Here is an 18,340-nt window from a genome sequence, read left to right as displayed (position 1 = left end):
TCCATTGGAATTCTTTGCATTTTGGGGCTTTTTGGGTTGGAATTTTGGGATTTCTGAGTTGGAATTTTGATATTTCCGAGCCGGAATTTTGGGAATTCTGGTTGGAATTTTGGGATTTCTGGCTTCTTTCAAGGAAGAGCAAAAAATTTGGGAACACCTCAAGGAAACTTTTCCCCCACAAAAAAAAGGGGTGAGATAGACACTGTTCCTTAGGAATTCTTGGAATTTTGGGTTGGAATTTTGGGAATTCTAGTTGGAATTTTGGGAATTCTACCTTATTTCAAGGGAAAACCAAGAACAGCAAAAAATTTGGGAACACCTCGAAGAAACTTTTTTATCCCGCAGAAAAAGGGATGAGATAGAAATTTTCCTTAGGAATTCTTGGAATTTTGGGCTTTTGGGGTTGGAACTTTGGGGTTTTTGGGTTGGAATTTTGGGAATTCCGGTTGGAATTTTGGGAATTCTGCAGGTCCTGGCTTATTTCACCTTCTGCCTGTGGTTGATTCCCTTCGCCTTCTTCGTGTCGCTGTCGGCCGGGGAGAACGTCCTGCCCTCCACGGTGCAGCCCGGAGGTGGGAACGGGGTTGGGAATGGGGTTGGGATGGGGTTGGGAATGGGGTTGGAATGGGGTTGGGAATGGGGTTGGGAATGGGATTGGGATTGGGAATGGGTGGGAAAGGATTTTGAGTTCGTCTGGTTTTGATCCCGCTCAGAACATCCCGGAAATTTGGAATTTTTGGGGGCATCAAGGGTGACGATGTCGTGGAAATTTGGGATTTTTGGGGGTCCCTTGGAGAATCCCAGAAATTTGGGGTCCTTGAGCCTTCAGAGAATCCCAGAAATCTGGGATCCTTGGGGCTTCCCAAGGGCACAGAATGTCCCAGAAATTTGGGATTCCTGCGGGGGATCCCTGAGCTCTTGGAGAATCCCAAGGATTGAACGTCCTGCCCTCCGTGGTGCAGCCCAGAGGTGGGAGTGGGGTTGGGATTGGGATTGGGTTGGGAATGAGATTGGGAATGGGATTGGGGTCAGGAATGGGTGGGAAAAGATTTCAAGCTCATCCAGTTCTGATCCTGCTCAGAATGTCCTGGAAATTTTGGATTTTTGGGATCCCTAAGGGCTCAGAATGTCCCGGAAATTGGGGGTCCCAAAGGCTCAAATAATCCCAGAAATTTTGGGATCCCTGAGTGTCCCCAAAGTCTCAGAATGTCCCAGAAATTTGGAATCCTTGGGGCTTCGCAAAGGGCTCAGAATGTCCCAAAATTTTGGGATTCTTGAGGGTCACCAAGGGTACAGAATGTCCCAGAAATTTGGGATCCTTGGGGGAATCCCTGAGCTCTTGGAGAATCCCAAGGATTGAACGTCCTGCCCTCCGTGGTGCAGCCTGGAGGTGGGAATGAGGTTGGGAATGGGATTGGGAATGGGATTGGGATGGGAATGGGGTCAGGAATGGGTGGGAAAGGATTTTGAGCTCGTCCAGTTCTGATCCCGCTAAGAATGTCCTAAAAATTTGGGGATTTTGTCAGAATGTCATGGAAATTTGGGATTTTTTGGTGGTTCTTGAGCCCTTGGAGAATCCCAGAAATCTGAGATTCCTAAGGCTTGCCGAGGATTCAGAATGTCCCAGAAATTTGGGATTTTGAGGCCTTGATTGCCCCAAAAGGCTCAAAATGCCCCAGAAATTTGGGACTTTTTTGGGAATTTTTTGGGAATTTATTGGGATTTTTTTGGGATTTTTTTTGGAATTTTTTAAAAAATTTTTTGGATTTTTTTGGGATTTTTTTTGAGATTTTTCGGCAAGTTTTTACAGTTTATGGAGGGATTTTTGAGAAATATTACAGGATTTTTTGAGGAATTTTTGAGAGGCCTTGATTGCCCCAAAAGGCTCAGAATGCCCCAAAAATTTGGGATTTTTTGGGAATTTTTTTGGGATTTTTGGGAAATTTTTCAGGGTTTTTTTCTGGATTTTTTGAGGATTTTTTTTTTTTTTTTGACAATTTTTATTGGGATTTTTTGGGATTTCTTGAGGATATTTTGAGGGAATTATTGGGAATTTTAGGGAATTTTTGGAGATTTTGGGATAATTTTAAGGAGGAGTTTTGGGGGATTTTTAGGGGATTTTTTTTAGGAATGTTGAGGGGATTTTTGGTGGGAATTTTGGGGCTTTTTTTGAGGATTATTTTGGAATTTTTTTTAGGATTTGGCAGGAATTTATTAGGAGATTTTTGGGGGATTTTTTGGGAATTTTTAGATTTTTTTTTTTGATTTTTGGGGATTTTTAAAGTTTTTTTTTTGATTTTTAGGGAGTATTTGGGGATTTTGGGGGATTTTTTAGGAGAATTTGGGATTATTTAGGTTTTATTTGGGGATTTTTCAGGAATTTTGAGGGAATTATTGGGGATTTGGGGGGGATTTTTTGGGGAAATTTTTGGGATTTTTTCAGATTTTTTGAGGGAAATTTTTAAGATTTTTTGGAGAATTTTTGGGTAATTTTCAGGGATTTTTTGGGGATTTTTGGGAATCTTTGGTAATTTCTGGGAGAATATGGGGGGAATTTTTGGAAGAATTTTGGGGAGTTTTTGAGGGATTTTAGGGATTTTTCAGGGATTTTTTTCAGATTTTTTTGGGGGAATTTTTGGGAACTTTTGGGATTGGCCTGGGGGGACGGGAGGGCTCCAAAATTTGGGATTTTCCCTCTGGAACGTTCTGATCCTGTTGTTTTTCCCTGTTTTTTCCCTGCAGTTCTGGTTGTGGTCAATCACTACCTGGCATTCCAATATTTTGCTGAGGAATTTTACCTCTTCTCCGAGGTGAGATCCCAAAAATTCCGGATTTTCCCCAATTTTCCCCTTTGGAAAATCCCCGATTTTTGGGTTGGTAGCTCTGAATTTCTTCAAAATAAAACTGATTTTTTTTTTTTATTTTTTCCAATTTTTTGGGGGTTTCTTGAGGTTCTGAAATTCCCTGGAACCTGCAGGTTTGGGGTTTTCCCAGGAAATTCCAGGAATGTGGAATGTTAATCCAAATTAATTACCAAAATGCTAAAAATTTTAGGAATTATTAAAAATTTAGGAAAAATAAGAAATAAATCATTAAAATTTCATTTTTCACCAATTTACCCCAAATCTTTTCCCATTGGGAATTGCCATTCCTGATTTTTCTGTTGGAATTCCATGACAAAATTCCCAAGAGGCCAAAATTCCATAAAAAAACGACAAAAATCCAATTTTTCCCTGAATTTTTGTGTTTTTTTTTTTCATCAATTTCATTAATTTTTCCAGGAGGATTTAATTGAATTAATTAAAATCTTAATTAAATTAATCCTTAATCGAAATCCGGGAATACAAAACCAGGAAGAGCAAGAAATTTGGGAACACTTTGAGGGAACTTTTTTATCCCACAAAAAAGGAGTGAGATGAAAATTTTCCATAGGAATTCTTGGAATTTTGGGGTTTTGAGGCCCTGGGGCTTCTTAAGGGCTCAGAATGTCCCAAAAATTTGGGATTTTTGGGGTCACCGAGGGTCAGAATAGCCCAGAAATTTGGGATTTCTGAGCCCTTGGAGAATCCCAAGGATTGAATGTCCTGAACTCCATGGTGCAGCCCAGAGGTGGGAACGGGGTCAGGAATGGGATTGGGTTGGAATTAGGAATGGGAATGGGGTCCGGAATGGGAATGGGAAGGGGATTGGGTGGGAAAGGATTTTGAGCTTGTCCAGTTCTGATCCTGCTCAGAACGTGCCAGAAATTTGGGATTTTTGGGGGTCCTTGAGCCCTTGGAGAATCCCAGAAATTGGGGATTTTTGGGGGTCATCAAGGGCTTGGAATGTCCCAGAAATCTGGGATCCTTGGGTGCCTCTGAACCCTTGGAGAACCCCCCCCAAAAAAAAAGAATCCCAGGACTCCCTGAGTCCTTGGAGAATCCCAAGGATTGGGTGTGCTAAGACCTCAGAGAATCCCAGAAATTTGGGATTTTTGGGGTCCCCAAAGGCTCAAAAAATCCCAGGCACCGGGAATCCCAAAGGCCCAGAAATTTGGGATTCCCTGAGACTTCCTAAAGGCTCTGAATGGAAAATTTGGGATTTCTGAGCCCTTGGAGAATCCCAAGGATTGAATGTCCTGAACTCCATGGTGCAACCCAGAGGTGGGAATGGGGTTGGGATTGGGATGGGAGTGGGATGGGAATGGGAATGGGATTGGGAATGGGATTGGGATTGGGAATGGGATTGGGAGGGAAAGGATTTTGAGCTCGTCCAGTTCTGATCCTTCTCAGAACGTGCCGGAAATTTGGGATTTTTGGGAGTCCTTGAGCCCTTGGAGAATCCCAGGAATCTGGGGTCCTTGAGAGTCCCCAAGGACTCTGAATGTCCCCGAAACTGAAGGTCCCAAAGAACCCCAGAAATTTGGGATCCTTGGGTGCTCCACAGGGCTTCAGAGAATCCCAGAAATTTGGGATTCCTGGGGCTTCCTAAAGGCTCAGAATGTCCCAAAAATTTGGGTTTTTTGGGTCCCCAAGGGCGCAGAATATCCCAGAAATTGGGGATCCCAAAGGCTCAAAGAACCCCAGAAATTCTGGGATTCCCGAGTGCCCCAAAATGTCCCAGAAATTTGGGATCCCTGCAGGTCCCTGAAATCTTGGAGAATCCCAGAAATTTGGGATTCCTGAGGCTTCCTGTGGGCTCAGAATATCCCAAAATTCTGGGATTTTTAGGGGTCACCAAGGGTCAGAATGTCCCAGAAATTGGGAGTCCCAAAGACTCAAAGAATCCCAAAAATTTGGGATTCCTGAGCATTTGGTGAACCCCAGAAATTTGGGATCTCTGGGCTCTCCAAAAGCTCCGAGAATTCCATGGAATTGTAACTTCCTGAATACCCCATAAATTTGGGATCCCTGATCACCCCAAAAATCCAATCCCACATTCCCAGTGGGGATCCAGGACCAGCCCCAAACTTCTTTGGGAATTCCATCCCAGTCCCAAAATCCCCAAACCTCCCGTTCCCCTCTGGAATTCTGATCCCGTTCCCCGTTTTCCGCAGACGACGTCGTCTCCAATTATTTCACCAAGGGGAAAAGAGGGAAACGCTCCGGGATTCTCCTGATTTTCTCCTTCATCAAGGAAGCCATCCTGCCCAGCAGGCAGAAAATTTACTGAAATTCGGGAATATTTGGGAATATCCAGAAGATCCCCAGCTGGAATATCCCAAATTTTGCCTCTTTCCGGGAATTCTTTGGGAATTCAGAGACTTGGACACTCCTGGAGGTGCCGACCACGCTTGGGGTTTTTCCTGCTGATTCCTTGGGAATGGTTTCATGGAAAATCTTGGGAATTTTGGGAATCTCCCGGTTTTCTCTGCGGGGTTTTTTTTTTGGAGCTGCTCCTGGGTTTTCCTGAGGGTTCCACAGAGCCGTGAATTAAAAAAAATATGGGAAAAATCGGGATAAATCCAGAGGATTCCACGCTGTCCCTTCATCCTGTTATTCCAGAAGGAATGATCCCAAAAAAAAATCAGGATTTGGGCGGTTTAAATCCTGAAAATTCCCGTTTTCCCCTCCAGCAAAGCCTTGGGAAGGGAATGGATTTTCCATGGGAATCTCAGTTTTCCAAGGAATTCCCAGAATTCCGGATTTTTCTGATCCTGCAGACGAGGGGGAATGTTGAGAATTCCCAGATTTTTCCTTCCTCTTCCAAAGGGTGAAAATCCTCCGAGGGAGCTGCAAATTTCTTCTTTCCCTTCAGAAAATTCCCATTTTTTTCTGGATTTTTCCATTCCCACCCCAGCCACGCTTGGGAATTCCTGATCCAGAAGATTTTTTGAGGAATTCCCCAAAAAATTCCTTTGGAAAAGCTGGAATTCTGCTCTGAGACCTCTTGGATTGGGATTTGTTGTTGATTTTTGGGTTTTTTCCCCTCTGGATTTGCTGGAAAATTCCAGGATGGGAATGAGGAAAATCAGGAATTCCTGATTCCTTTGAATCCCGATTTTCCTGGGAATTTTTCCAGCTGTTTTTCCATATTTTTCCAGCCTGGATTTCCAGGAGCTGAATCAGATTTTAGGGAAATCGTGGAATTCCATAAATATTTAACCAGGAAATGGAAATTCGGGATGAAATTTGGGAAAAAACATTCCCAGAAGCACCGGGAATGCGGGAAATTTATGAATAAAATGGAGAAATCCTGGATTTTCCTCGGGGTTTTGTGGATTTTTATTGGGATTGGGATTTTTCCGGGTCCCTGGAAGTGTCCAAGGCCAGGTTGTGGAATTTGGGTGGAATTTTGCCACGGGAATTCCAGGATTTTGGGGGAAATCCATGGATTCAGATCCCATCCCCCATCCTGTGGGATCATGGATTTTACTGAATCTGGAAAGGGCAGGAAAAGGAAATTCCCAAACTCTGGAATTTCCCTGGAAGCATCTGGGAGAGCCCAAAAAAAGCTGGATTTGGAAAAATCAGGGGAAAATACTCCAGGAATTGGGAAAATCAGAGAAAAATACTCCAGGATTTGAAGAAATCCAGGAAGAAACTCCAGGAAAGTTCCAGGATTTGGAGAAATCTGGGAAGAAACTCCAGGATTTGAAGAAATTTGGGAAAAAGCTCCAGGAAATTTCCAGGATTTGGGAAAATCCAGAAAAAAAACTTCAGGAAAGTTCCAGGATTTGGAGAAGTCTGGGAAAAATCTCCAGGATTTGGGAAAAATCTGGGAAGAAATTCCAGGATTTGAAGAAATCTGGGAAAAAGCTCCAGGAAATTTCCAGGTTTTGGGAAAAATCTGGAAAAAACTTCAGGATTTGGAGAAGTCCAGGAAAGTTCCAGGATTTGAAAAAAATCTGGGAAAATCTCCAGGAAAGTTCCAGGATTTGGAAAAGTCTGGAAAAATTTCCTTCTCCTTTTCCAGCAGGAATTTCCCTTTTTTTTTTTTTTTTGGGCCTCTCATTCCTAGTTTTCCTCCTGGAAAATCCATAGGGAAAAGGAGCAGGAATTCAGGGAAATTTGGGAAAAATCCCTCCCAGCCTTAAATCTTTGAATTCCAGCTGGAGGAGGAGGGAAAGAAAACGGGATAAAAACAAATCTGAGGGAATTCCCAGGGAATGGAGGATTTGGGATTCCTGGGAAAGGAGCTTTGGAATGTCGGGAATAATTCCAGGTGGTCTCAAATCCAAGGGAAATAAAGGATTTTATTTGGATGTTGTAGGAAAGGAGGAGCTGCCAGAAGTCCTGTGGGATTTTGGGGAAGGAATTCCCGAATTTTGGGGGAATTTGGAGGGTGGGATGGAATTCCACGGGGTGGGCGGGGTTTGGATCATTCCCAAGGCAAAGCAGCGCGGAATTCCAGGGGATTCCATTTTTTCAGGAATTCCCAGGAGGGTGGGAAATTCTGGGAAAATCCCTGGAAAGGAGGGTGGGAAATTCTGGAAAATGGGCAGGAAAATCCCAGGAAATGAGGATGGAAAATTCCAGGAAAGGAGGGTGGGAAATTTTGGGAAATGAGGCATGAAAATCTGGGAAAGGAGAACAGGAAATTCTGGGAATCAAAAGTGGAAAATCCTGGGAAAATCTTGGGAATGGAGGGCAGGAAATCCTGGGAAATGAGGGAGGAAAATCCCAGGAAATGAGGGCGGGAAATCCTGGAAAGGAGGGTGGGAAATTCTGGGAATTGAGGGTGGAAAATCCCAGGAAAGGAGCATGGGAAATCCTGGGGAATGCGGGTGGGAAATCCTTGGAATTGAGGGTGGGAAGTCGTGGAAAGGAGGCAGGAAAGTCTCGGGGAAAAAAGGGTGGGAAATCCTTGGAAATTAGGATGGGAAAGCCTGGAATATGAGGGCGAGAAATCCTGGGAAAATCTTGGGGAAAAGGGGTGGAAAATCCTGGGAAAGGAGGGTGGGAAAGTTGGGGAAAAAAGGGATGAAAATTCCTGGGAAAGGAGGCAGGAAAATCTTGGGAATTGAGGGTGGGAAAATCCTGGAAAGGAAAGCGGGAAATCCTGGGAAAAAAAGGGTGGAAAATCTTGGGGAAAAGGGGTGGAAAATCCTGGGAAAGGGGGGTGGGAAATGGTGGGAATCGAGGGTGGAAAATCATGGGAATATCCTGAGAATGGAGGTCGTGAAATCCTGGGAAAGAGGGCAAAAAATCTTGGGGAAAAAGGGTGGGAAATCCTGGGAAATAAGGGTGGGAAATTCTGGGAATTGAGGGTGGGAAGTCCTGGAAAAGAGGCAGGAAAATCTTGGGAATGGAGGGTGGGAAAATCCTGGAAAGGAAGGCGGGAAATCCTGGGAAAAAAGGGTGGAAAATCTTGGGGAAAAGGGGTGGAAAATCCTGGGAAAGGAGGGTGGAAAATCTTGGGGGACAAGGCTGGAAGACCCTGGGAACTGATGGTGGGAAAATCCCAGGAACTGAAGGTGGAAAATCCCGGGAAAGGAGGGTGGGAATTCCTGGGAAGCGGCTCCTAGGCGTTGTCCCCGCTGTCCCAGGCCCAGCGGGGGCGGGGACGTGTCCTGGGGAGGCCACCAAGGCCCCGGGGCCGGAAGGGGACACTGGCCGTGTCCGTGTCCTTGTCCTTATCCGTGTCCTGCTCCTGGTCCTTGTTGCGGTTTCCTGGGAAAAGCCGTGAGAGGAATGGCAGCAGGGACAGGAGGGGACAGCTGCCGGTGTCACCTCCACGCCCTCCTTGGGGACATTCCCAGCTCCCTACCCGCGTCTGGCTCCTTCCCAGCTCCGTCACGCTCCTGTGCTCCCGTGGAATTCCGCATGGAATTGGTGCCCGTGGAACTGGTGCCCATGGAATTGGTGCTCATGGAATTGGTGCCCATGGAATTGGTGCCCATGGAATTGGTGCCCATGGAATTGGTGCCCATGGAATTGGTGCCCATGGAATTGGTGCCCATGGAATTGGTGCCCATGGAATTGGTGCCCATGGAATTGGTGCCCATGGAACTCCTCATGGAATTGGTGCCAAAGGAATTGATGCCCATGGAATTCCCCATGGAATTGTTGCCCATGGACTGGTTTCCCATGGAATTGTTGCCCATGGAATTGCCCACGGAATCCCCCATGGACGCGTCCAGGGCCCGGCGCCGCCGCTCCAGGATGGATCCCAGCTCCAGGACGGATCCCAGCTGCTGATCCCGGCTCTTCCGGCTGCGCCTCCGGCTCGGCCTCCGCAGGGCACCCTGGGACAGCCGGGGTCACCAGGGGGACACCGAGGGGACAGCAAGGGGGACAGCGAGGGGACACTGAGGGGACACCGTGGGACAGCAAGGGGACACTGCAGGGACAGCGCGTCAACACCGTGGGTGTGCAAAGGGGACATCTGAAGGGGCACCAGGGGGAAACTGAGGGACACCGCAGGGACAGAATGGGGACACTGCAGGAGAGCATGGCAACACCATGGCAACACCGGGACACCACCGGGACACCGAGGGGACAGCGTGGGGACACCATGGGGACACCAAAGGGACACCAAGGTCACACCATGGGTACACCATGGCAGCATGATGGGACATTGAGGGGACACCATGGGGGCATCAAAGGGACACCAAGGGGACAGCGCTGCCCACCAGGATCCCCTGCAGCTCCAGCGCTGCGCTCCTCCTCTTGCTGGTCATGGAGTCCTGCCGGGAAATTGGGAATGGCTCAGTCCTGGGAATTCCTGACCCCCGGAATGGCTCAATCCCAGGAGATCCTGACCCCCGGAATGGCTCAATCCTGGGAATTCCTGACCCTGGGAATTCCTGACCCCAGGAATGGCTCAATCTCAGGAATTCCTGACCCCGGGAATGCCAGGCCTGCCAGCCCGTTGTCCCCATTGTCACCTGGCACGGGGATGGCCTGGCCCTGGCCGGCCGCAGGACGATCCCGGTCCGGATCCGCTCCAGCATCTCCTGCACGGCCCGGGCATGGATGTCCTCTGTCCCTGAGTCACCTGCCAGGGTGGCACCGCGTGTCACCTCCCCGTGCTGGGGACACCGCGCACGTCATGCTGAGGGTGGAGCTGTCACCTCCCCGGGCAGTGCCACCCTGTCCCCAGATCACCCCCAATGGAGCTCGGGGACCCCTGGAGCACCCCTTGTTCTGGTGACACTTTGGGGACACTCCTGATGTCCCCACCCCCCCGTCACAGTAACATTTTGGGGACATTCTCCATGTCCCCTCTCCTGCCCCTGGTGACACTTTGGGGACTCTGCAGATGTCCCCAGCCTGGTGACACTTTGGGGACACTCCTGATGTCCCCAGCCTGGTGACACTTTGGGGACACTCCTGATGTCCCCAGCCTGGTGACACTTTGGGGACACTCCTGATGTCCCCAGCCTGGTGACACTTTGGGGACACTCCCGATGTCCCCACCCCTCAGGACTCACTTTGCTCCCGGCTTTTCCGCGCCTTCCTCTGCCGGAGGGTGGCCAGGGGGCTGCGGGGGGGACAGGAGGTGACACCAGAGGGGACAGGAGGTGACAAGTCTGTCACCCTGTCCCCTCCCCTTGGGGACAGTCAGGGTGTGGGCAGCGGTTTTCCAAGAATATTCCGGAATGTTGGCCGGAAAAGCCGCCGGGATGTCACCTACTCGGCGGGGATGGCGGTGGCAGCGGGCGGTGGCAGCGGTGGCGGCGGTGGCACCTCGGGGTGGCTCTGAGGTGGCTGTGCCAGCTGCTCCCAGAGCGATCCCACTGGAATGAGGCGGGATTGGGATTGGGGATCCCTCCGGAACTTTCTGGAATCCCCCATGAACCCTCTAAAATCCCCCTGGAATCTGTCTGGAACTCCTCTGGAATATTCTGGAATCCCCTGGAATCATCTGGAATTCTTTGGAATCCCCCTGGATTTCCTCTGGAATCCCCCCTGGAATCTTCTGGAATCCCTTTGGGATCCCCCCAGAATTCCTCTGGGATCTTCTAGAACCCTTTGGAATTATTTGGATCCGTCTGGAATCCCCCCAGAATCTTCTGGAATTCTCCTGGAATCCCCTCTGGGATAATCTGGAAACCTCTGGAATCCCTCTGGAATTTTTTGTAATTCCCCTGGAATCCTGTAAAATCCCCCTGGAATCATCTGGAATCTCTCTGAAATCCTCTGAGATCCCTCTGGAATTCTTTGGAATCTGCCTGGAATCCCCCTGGAATCCCTCTGGATTTTTCCTGGAATCCTCTAAAATCCCCCTGGAATTTTTTTGAATCCCCCTGGAATCCTCTGGAATCCCCCCGGAATCCTTTGGAATTTTCTGGAATCCCTCTGGAATCCCCTGGAACCCTCTGGAATTCCATGTGGAAATTCCCACCTTCCTTCTCCAGCCCTTCCAGCCTCTCCCTCAGCTCCCGCTTCTCCTCCCGCTCCTCCTCCAGCGCTTCCCGCGCCCGCTGCAGCTCCTCCCGCTGCTGCTCCAGCTCCTGCTCCTGTGGGATGTGGGAATTCCGGAATCTGGGAAAACCCCAAGGACGGCAACGCTCCCCGACCCTAAAACTGGGAATTTGGGGAAAAACTCCCGGTGGGTTTTAGGGCAAATCCCCCCTCGCTGTGGGATGAGGTTCCATCAACACCTCGGGAAATCCATGGTGGGAATTCCATGGTGGAAATCCATGGTGGGAAATCCATGGTGGGAAGAATGGCTCAATCTCAGGAATTCCTGACCCCGGGAATGCCAGGCCTGCCAGCCCGTTGTCCCCATTGTCACCTGGCACGGGGATGGCCTGGCCCTGGCCGGCCGCAGGACGATCCCGGTCCGGATCCGCTCCAGCATCTCCTGCACGGCCCGGGCATGGATGTCCTCTGTCCCTGAGTCACCTGCCAGGGTGGCACCGCGTGTCACCTCCCCGTGCTGGGGACACCACGCACGTCATGCTGAGGGTGGAGCTGTCACCTCCCTGGGCAGTGCCACCCTGTCCCCAGATCACCCCCAATGGAGCTCGGGAACCCCTGGAGCACCCCCTGTTCTGGTGACACTCTGGGGACTCTGCAGATGTCCCCAGCCTGGTGACACTTTGGGGACACTCCCGATGTCCCCAGCCTGGTGACACTTTGGGGACACTCCCGATGTCCCCACCCCTCAGGACTCACTTTGCTCCCGGCTTTTCCGCGCCTTCCTCTGCCGGAGGGTGGCCAGGGGGCTGCGGGGGGGGACAGGAGGTGACACCAGAGGGGACAGGAGGTGACAAGTCTGTCACCCTGTCCCCTCCCCTCAGGGGCGGTCAGGGTGTGGGCAGCGGTTTTCCAAGAATATTCCGGAATGTTGGCCGGAAAAGCCGCCGGGATGTCACCTACTCGGCGGGGATGGCGGTGGCAGCGGGCGGTGGCAGCGGTGGCGGCGGTGGCACCTCGGGGTGGCTCTGAGGTGGCTGTGCCAGCTGCTCCCAGAGCGATCCCACTGGAATGAGGCGGGATTGGGATTGGGGATCCCTCCGGAACTTTCTGGAATCCCCCATGAACCCTCTAAAATCCCCCTGGAATCTGTCTGGAACTCCTCTGGAATATTCTGGAATCCCCTGGAATCATCTGGAATTCTTTGGAATCCCCCTGGATTTCCCCTGCAATCCTCTGGAATCCCCCCTGGAATCTTCTGGAATCCCTTTGGGATCCCCCCAGAATTCCTCTGGGATCTTCTAGAACCCTTTGGAATTATTTGGATCCGTCTGGAATCCCCCCAGAATCTTCTGGAATTCTCCTGGAATCCCCTCTGGGATAATCTGGAAACCTCTGGAATCCCTCTGGAATTTTTTGTAATTCCCCTGGAATCCTGTAAAATCCCCCTGGAATCATCTGGAATCTCTCTGAAATCCTCTGAGATCCCTCTGGAATTTTTTGGAATCTGTCTGGAATCCCCCTGGAATCCCTCTGGATTTTTCCTGGAATCCTCTAAAATCCCCCTGGAATTTTTTTGAATCCCCCTGGAATCCTCTGGAATCCCCCCGGAATCCTTTGGAATTTTCTGGAATCCCTCTGGAATCCCCTGGAACCCTCTGGAATTCCATGTGGAAATTCCCACCTTCCTTCTCCAGCCCTTCCAGCCTCTCCCTCAGCTCCCGCTTCTCCTCCCGCTCCTCCTCCAGCGCTTCCCGCGCCCGCTGCAGCTCCTCCCGCTGCTGCTCCAGCTCCTGCTCCTGTGGGATGTGGGAATTCCGGAATCTGGGAAAACCCCAAGGACGGCAACGCTCCCCGACCCTAAAACTGGGAATTTGGGGAAAAACTCCCGGTGGGTTTTAGGGCAAATCCCCCCTCGCTGTGGGATGAGGTTCCATCAACACCTCGGGAAATCCATGGTCGAAATTCATGGAAAGAAATCCATGGAGCGAAATGAATGGAAAGAAATCCATGGAGAGAAATCCATGATGGGAAACCCATGGTGGAAATCCATGGAAAGGAATCCATGGAGGGAGATCCATGGAAAGAAATCCATGATGGGAAATCCATGGTGGGAAATGCATGGAGGGAAATCCATGATGAGAAATCCATGGAAAAAGCAGTGCTCCATGGAAAAATGGGAATGGAGGGGTGGGATCTGGAGCGCGCAGTCCCCTCCCCGCGATGTCCCCAGGCTTGGGGACAGTCCCTCACCCGCTGGCGCCGTTCCTGCCGCGTCTCCTCCAGCTCCCGGCTGAGTTTTTCCAATTCCTGGAGCGCTTCCAGGATTTGGGAGTTGGGCGCGGCGCTCCTCAGCAGGATGGAGCTCTGGCGCTTCGCCTCCTTCTGCTGGACCAGCATCTGGGAGCGCGGGTGTCACCACGGTGTCACCTCGGTGCCACCTCGGTGCCACCTTCCAGAGGTGCTGGTGGTGAATCCCGCCCGGCTACATCCCGAAAAACCGCAGCGGGAGACCCCTGGGATCATCCCATTCCCTTGGGATCACCCCATTCCCTTGGGATGGGTGCCAGGGGTGCTGTCACCTCCGTGCCACCCCCAGCGGTGTCCCCAAGGCCTTGGTGGCACCTGGTGGGCGAAGGCCTCGGCGTGGCAGCGCAGGTCCTGCTCCAGCTCCAGCTGCTCCAGGGCCTGGCAGTAATCCTGGGTGACAATCTGGGACACTGCGGGGACAGCGGGGTGGCACCGGGGAAAGGGAGGGGAGAGGGGTAGGAAGTAGGGGGAGAAGTTTGGGAAATGAGGGGAAAAGGGGTGGGAAAAAGGGTGGGAAAAAGGGTGAAAAATGGGGGAGGAAAAGGGGGGGGAAGTGGAAGAAAAGGATGGAAAAGGTTTGGGAAGAGGGAGGAAAAAGGGGGGAAAAGGTTTGGGAAATTGGAGGAAAAGGGTGGCAAAGAGGTGGGAAAAGGGAGGAAAAGGTGGGAAAGGGGGGAAATAAGGGGTGGGAAAAGGGGGAAATTAGGGTGGGAAAAGGGAGAGGAAAAAGGGGGGAAGTGAAAGAAAAGGGTGGAAAAGGTGTGGGAAAGGGGGAAAAAAGAGGTGGGAAAGTGGGAGAAAGGGTGGGGAAAGGGAGAAAATGGGTGGGAAACGGGGTAGAAATAAGGGGGACAAATGTGGAAAAATAGGGAGAAAAAAGGGTCGGGAAAGGGAGAAAATTGATGGGAAAATGGGGGGGGGAAAGGGGAAAAAAGAGTGGGAAAAGGGGGAAATGAGGGTGATGCCACCACGGGCACGTGGGCACGGCCACCTGGCGTGGGTGGGGACAGCCGGGGCAGCTGCCAGCTGTTGGTTTGGGGTGGCACTGGTGGCACCGGGAGGGGACACGGGGACCCTGCTGACCTCTCTTGAAGGACCTCAGTGCCCTCTGGCTGGCGGCCAGGGCTGCCCGCAGGCGCTGCTGCTCCTCCCGCTCCAGCTCCAGCTGTTCCGGGAAAACACGGGAAAATATGTGAGAAATCCGGGAAATAGCCGGGAGAAAATAAGTGAAAAATCCATGAAAAAATTCGCAAAAATCCGTGAAATATCCGGGAGAAAATCTGGGACAAATCGTCAAAAAATCTGTGAAAACTTCGTGAAAAATCTGTGAATGATCAGGGAGAAATCCAGGAGAAATCTGGGAGAAAATCTATGACAAATCGTGAAAAATCCAGGAAAACTCAGTGAAAAATCCAGGACAAGTCTGGGGGAAAACCAGGAAAAAATCAGTGAAAAATCCGGGAGAAAATCTAGGAGAAATCCACAAAAATTTCAAGAGCAATTTCGTGAAAAATCAGTGAAAAATCAGTGAAAAATCCGGGAGAAAATCAGAAAAAAAAATCAGCAAAAAATCTGCAAAAATTAGCGAAAAATCAATGAAAAATCCCACCCTGAGCCCTGGGACATTTTTGGGCTTAATCCCCAAAATCCCAAAATGGGAAAGGGGGGTTAAGGCCAATTTTGGGGTACCTGGGTGTGCAGGTGCTGCAGCTGTGCCTGGAGGTCCCGGTGATGTTCCAGGAGCTGGGAGAGATCTTCCTGTGGAGCTGGGAGAAAAGTGGGAATGAGGGGTGGGAAATTGAGGGGTGGGAAAGGGGGAAAAGGGGGAAAGGGAGAAAAGGGGGAGAGGGGGGAAAGTGGGAAAGGGGAAAACAGGAGAAAAGAGAAAAAGGTGGAAAAGGAGGAAATGAGGAGTGGGAAATGGGGGGAATGAGGAGTGGAAAAGGGGTAGAAAAAGTGGGAAATGGGGGGAAAAAGATTGGGAAAGGGGGAATTGAGGGGTGGGAAATTGTGGGAGTGGGGGAAAGAGGAAAAAGGGTGGGAAATGGAGGGAATAAGAGGGGTGAAAGGGGAGTGGGAAATGGGGGGGAATGAGGGGTGGGAAAGGGAGATAAAAAGTGGGAAATGGGGTGGGGGAGAAAGGTTGGGAAAGGGGGAATTGAGGAGTGGGAAACTGGGGAGAAGGTTGGGAAATGGGGGGGGGGGAAAGTGGGAAAGGGGGAAAAAAGGGATGGGAAAGGGGAAAAAAAGGGATGGGAAAGGGGAAAAAAGGGATGGGAAAGGGCAGCTCAGCCCTCCTGGAGCTGGGCACCCCTGGTCACCCCATCCCAGCTGTGTCCCCCATATCCCGACTGGAATCTGCCTCCGCAACGGGATCCAGCGGGAATGGGCTGTGACAGCGGGGTGGCACCCCCGGGACACCCCCAAGGATCATCCCAGCGGTGGGATCAGGGAATTTGGGATGTTCTCACGAGGTCCCGAGAGCAGGAAGTGGCACCTTGGGAAAAGAGGATGGGAAAGGGGAAGCACGAGCGGTGTCGGCGACTGCGGTTGGATTTCGGTGTCGCTTTCGCTTGATTTGACCCAAAATGGGGCTTGGGAATGGCCCCAAAGCTCGGTGTGGGGACAACCTGGGATTTGGGGACACTGGGAGGGGACAGTGGGACAGGGATGGGGTGGGATCCTGTTCCGGGGTGGGATTGGGTTGGGATTGGGTTGGGATTGGATTGGGATTGGGTGGGATGGGATGGGATGGGGATGGGATGGGATGGGATCCATGGGATGGGATGGGATCCATGGGATGGGATTGGGATTGGGTGGGATCGGATGGGATGGGATGGATTTGGATGGGATGGGGTGGAACACCCCAGGCTCACCTGGGAGCTGGGTATGGGTGGGTGGCTCCTCCGGGGGCACCTCCGTGTGTGTCACCTCCTCTGGGGCCACCTCAGGTGTCATCACAGGTGTCACCTCCTCTGGGGTCACCTCAGGGGTCCCTTTGGGGCTCCTGGCCAGGCTGAGCCTCTCCAGCTGTGCGTTCTCCTGCTCCACCAGAATCCCAGGATTGGGGTTCCCCCTGCACTCCCCGAGCCGGGCGTGCCCCGAGGGTGCCCCAGCACCTTGTCCCCACGAAGGGACAGCTTTGGGGACCTGTCCCCATCCCCACCTGGGCACTGAAGGCCTGAGCTCGCTGCCAGCACTGCTGCTCCAGCTCCACCTCGGTGTCCAGCGCCGCCAGCTCGGCCAGCAGCGCCTGCGACGCTGCCGGTGACACCGGCGGTGACACCGGGGGTCAGGTGCCACCAGCGTGTCCTGCTCATGGCCCGCTGTGCCCAGAGCCCGGCCAGGGGGATTTACCCCAGAGCCTGCGGGGGGCCAGGGAGGTGCCGGCGACATTGGGGACACTGGGATGGGACAATGGGAATGGGACACTGGGATGGGACATGGGGACGGGACATGGGGACGGGACACCAGGAAGGGACAGGGCTCACCTTGCTCCAGCTCGGCCAGCCGGCTCTCGGTGTCATCTGGCACTGGATCCAAGGGTGGGTGCTGTGGTGGGAAAAATGGGAATGAGGCTCTGGGTCGGCACGGAATTCCGTTGGCATGGAATTCCATTAGCATGGAGTTCCATCGGCACAGTATTCCATCGGTACGGCCATGGCAAATGTCACCGTGTTGGCACGGCGTGGCATTGTCATGGCACGGAATGGCCCTCGGGATGGAATTCCATTGGATGGAATGGCCGTTGGGATAATGCCCTTGGGATAGAATTCCATTGGCACTGTTTGGCAGTGGCACCGCTTTGGTGCAGAATTCCATTGGCAGGCATTCCACCAGCGTGGAATTCCATCTGCACCAGCAGGGCATTCCATTGGCATTCCATCATCATTCCATTGGCATTCCATTGGCATTCCATCATCATTCCATCGGCATTCCATTGGCATTCCATCATCATTCCATTGGCATTCCATTGGCATTCCATCATCATTCCATCATCATTCCATCATCATTCCATCATCATTCCATCGGCATTCCATCATCATTCCATCGGCATCCCATCATCATTCCATCATCATTCCATTGGCCATCCCTGAGCCTCCCGGACACCCCCAGCGCCGGGGACGCTGTTCCCCGGTCACCCTGGAATCTGGACATGGGGCACCCCCCGCTTCATCCCCCCAATTTATGGGATCAGGAAGGAGGAATCCAATGGAAAAGGAGCCTGGAAGCGATACCTGTGCAGGAGCTGCCTCTTCATCCTCCTCCTCCTCCTCCTCGCTGCTCCCGGACTCCAGGATGGCTGCGGGGACCCGAGCCAGGACAGTGGTGACACCAGGGGTGACAGTGGGGGACAGGACGGTCCCTGGCACCCCCGAGTGTCCCCTCTGCAGAGGGGGACGCAGCCCTGGGGTCCCCGATGTGGCACTGGGGACATCCCTTATCCCCAGGGTCCCCAGCTCCCCCTGGACCGTTCCCCGCAATCCCAGATCCAGTGGTGAATGCTCTTGGGAATCTGAATCCCGACCCCTTTTCCCAGACCGGACCCTCTCCCCAGCCAATCCCCCAATCCTGAGGAGAGAAAATCCCCCCCGACCCCAAATCCCACCCCCCAAACCCCACTGGTGACCCCCCAAAAATCCCCCACGAGGTTCCCTCTTACCCGTGAGGTGTCCCCCGACTCCGTCCCCAGCCCGGGCCATGCCCAGGGCCCCCCAAACCCCCGAGATCTGGGGGTGCCTCCC

At 51.9% G+C, this 18,340-nt stretch overlaps 2 protein-coding genes across 2 annotated transcripts; one reads left to right on the top strand and one right to left on the bottom strand.

Moving 5' to 3' along the window:
• Window positions 1-455: 455 nt before the first annotated feature.
• TEX261 (testis expressed 261) lies at window positions 456-6,179 on the top strand (the record flags this gene model as incomplete). Its single annotated transcript, XM_041464612.1, is given in 3 exon segments — window positions 456-462; window positions 465-572; window positions 5,036-6,179. Coding segments are annotated over 3 exon segments (231 nt in total), but the record flags the coding sequence as incomplete, so codon positions are not given.
• A 2,263-nt stretch (window positions 6,180-8,442) lies between these two features.
• LOC121352053 (shootin-1-like) lies at window positions 8,443-18,338 on the bottom strand. Its single transcript, XM_041464619.1, has 20 exons — window positions 18,259-18,338; window positions 17,834-17,898; window positions 17,087-17,147; window positions 16,762-16,856; window positions 16,472-16,637; window positions 15,285-15,361; window positions 14,679-14,760; window positions 13,911-14,005; window positions 13,539-13,685; window positions 12,970-13,084; window positions 12,249-12,351; window positions 12,045-12,094; window positions 11,662-11,771; window positions 11,269-11,383; window positions 10,558-10,660; window positions 10,355-10,473; window positions 9,809-9,918; window positions 9,554-9,607; window positions 8,689-9,166; window positions 8,443-8,591 (listed from the first exon to the last, which is right to left on the bottom strand). The coding sequence occupies exons 1-20, from the start codon at window positions 18,296-18,298 to the stop codon at window positions 8,443-8,445; spliced, it is 2,334 nt and encodes a 777-aa protein (XP_041320553.1). The 5' UTR covers window positions 18,299-18,338.
• Window positions 18,339-18,340: the final 2 nt, after the last annotated feature.

This window comes from Pyrgilauda ruficollis, unplaced genomic scaffold, assembly GCF_017590135.1.
Source record: "Pyrgilauda ruficollis isolate IOZ18807 unplaced genomic scaffold, ASM1759013v1 scaffold181, whole genome shotgun sequence".
NCBI classification, from domain to species: Eukaryota; Metazoa; Chordata; class Aves; order Passeriformes; family Passeridae; genus Pyrgilauda; species Pyrgilauda ruficollis.
This window is presented reverse-complemented; position numbering and strand designations above follow the sequence as displayed.

Excerpts from the sequence above, each read along its gene's own strand:
- LOC121352053 (XM_041464619.1), bottom strand. The coding sequence starts at position 18,298 with ATGGCCCGGGCTGGGGACGGAGTCGGGGGACACCTCACGG. Across the intron at positions 16,638-16,761 it reads CTCAGGCCTTCAGTGCCCAG|GAGAACGCACAGCTGGAGAG; the intron begins GTGGGGATGGGG and ends CTGGTGGAGCAG. Across the intron at positions 14,006-14,678 it reads ACTGAGGTCCTTCAAGAGAG|TGTCCCAGATTGTCACCCAG; the intron begins GTCAGCAGGGTC and ends CTGTCCCCGCAG.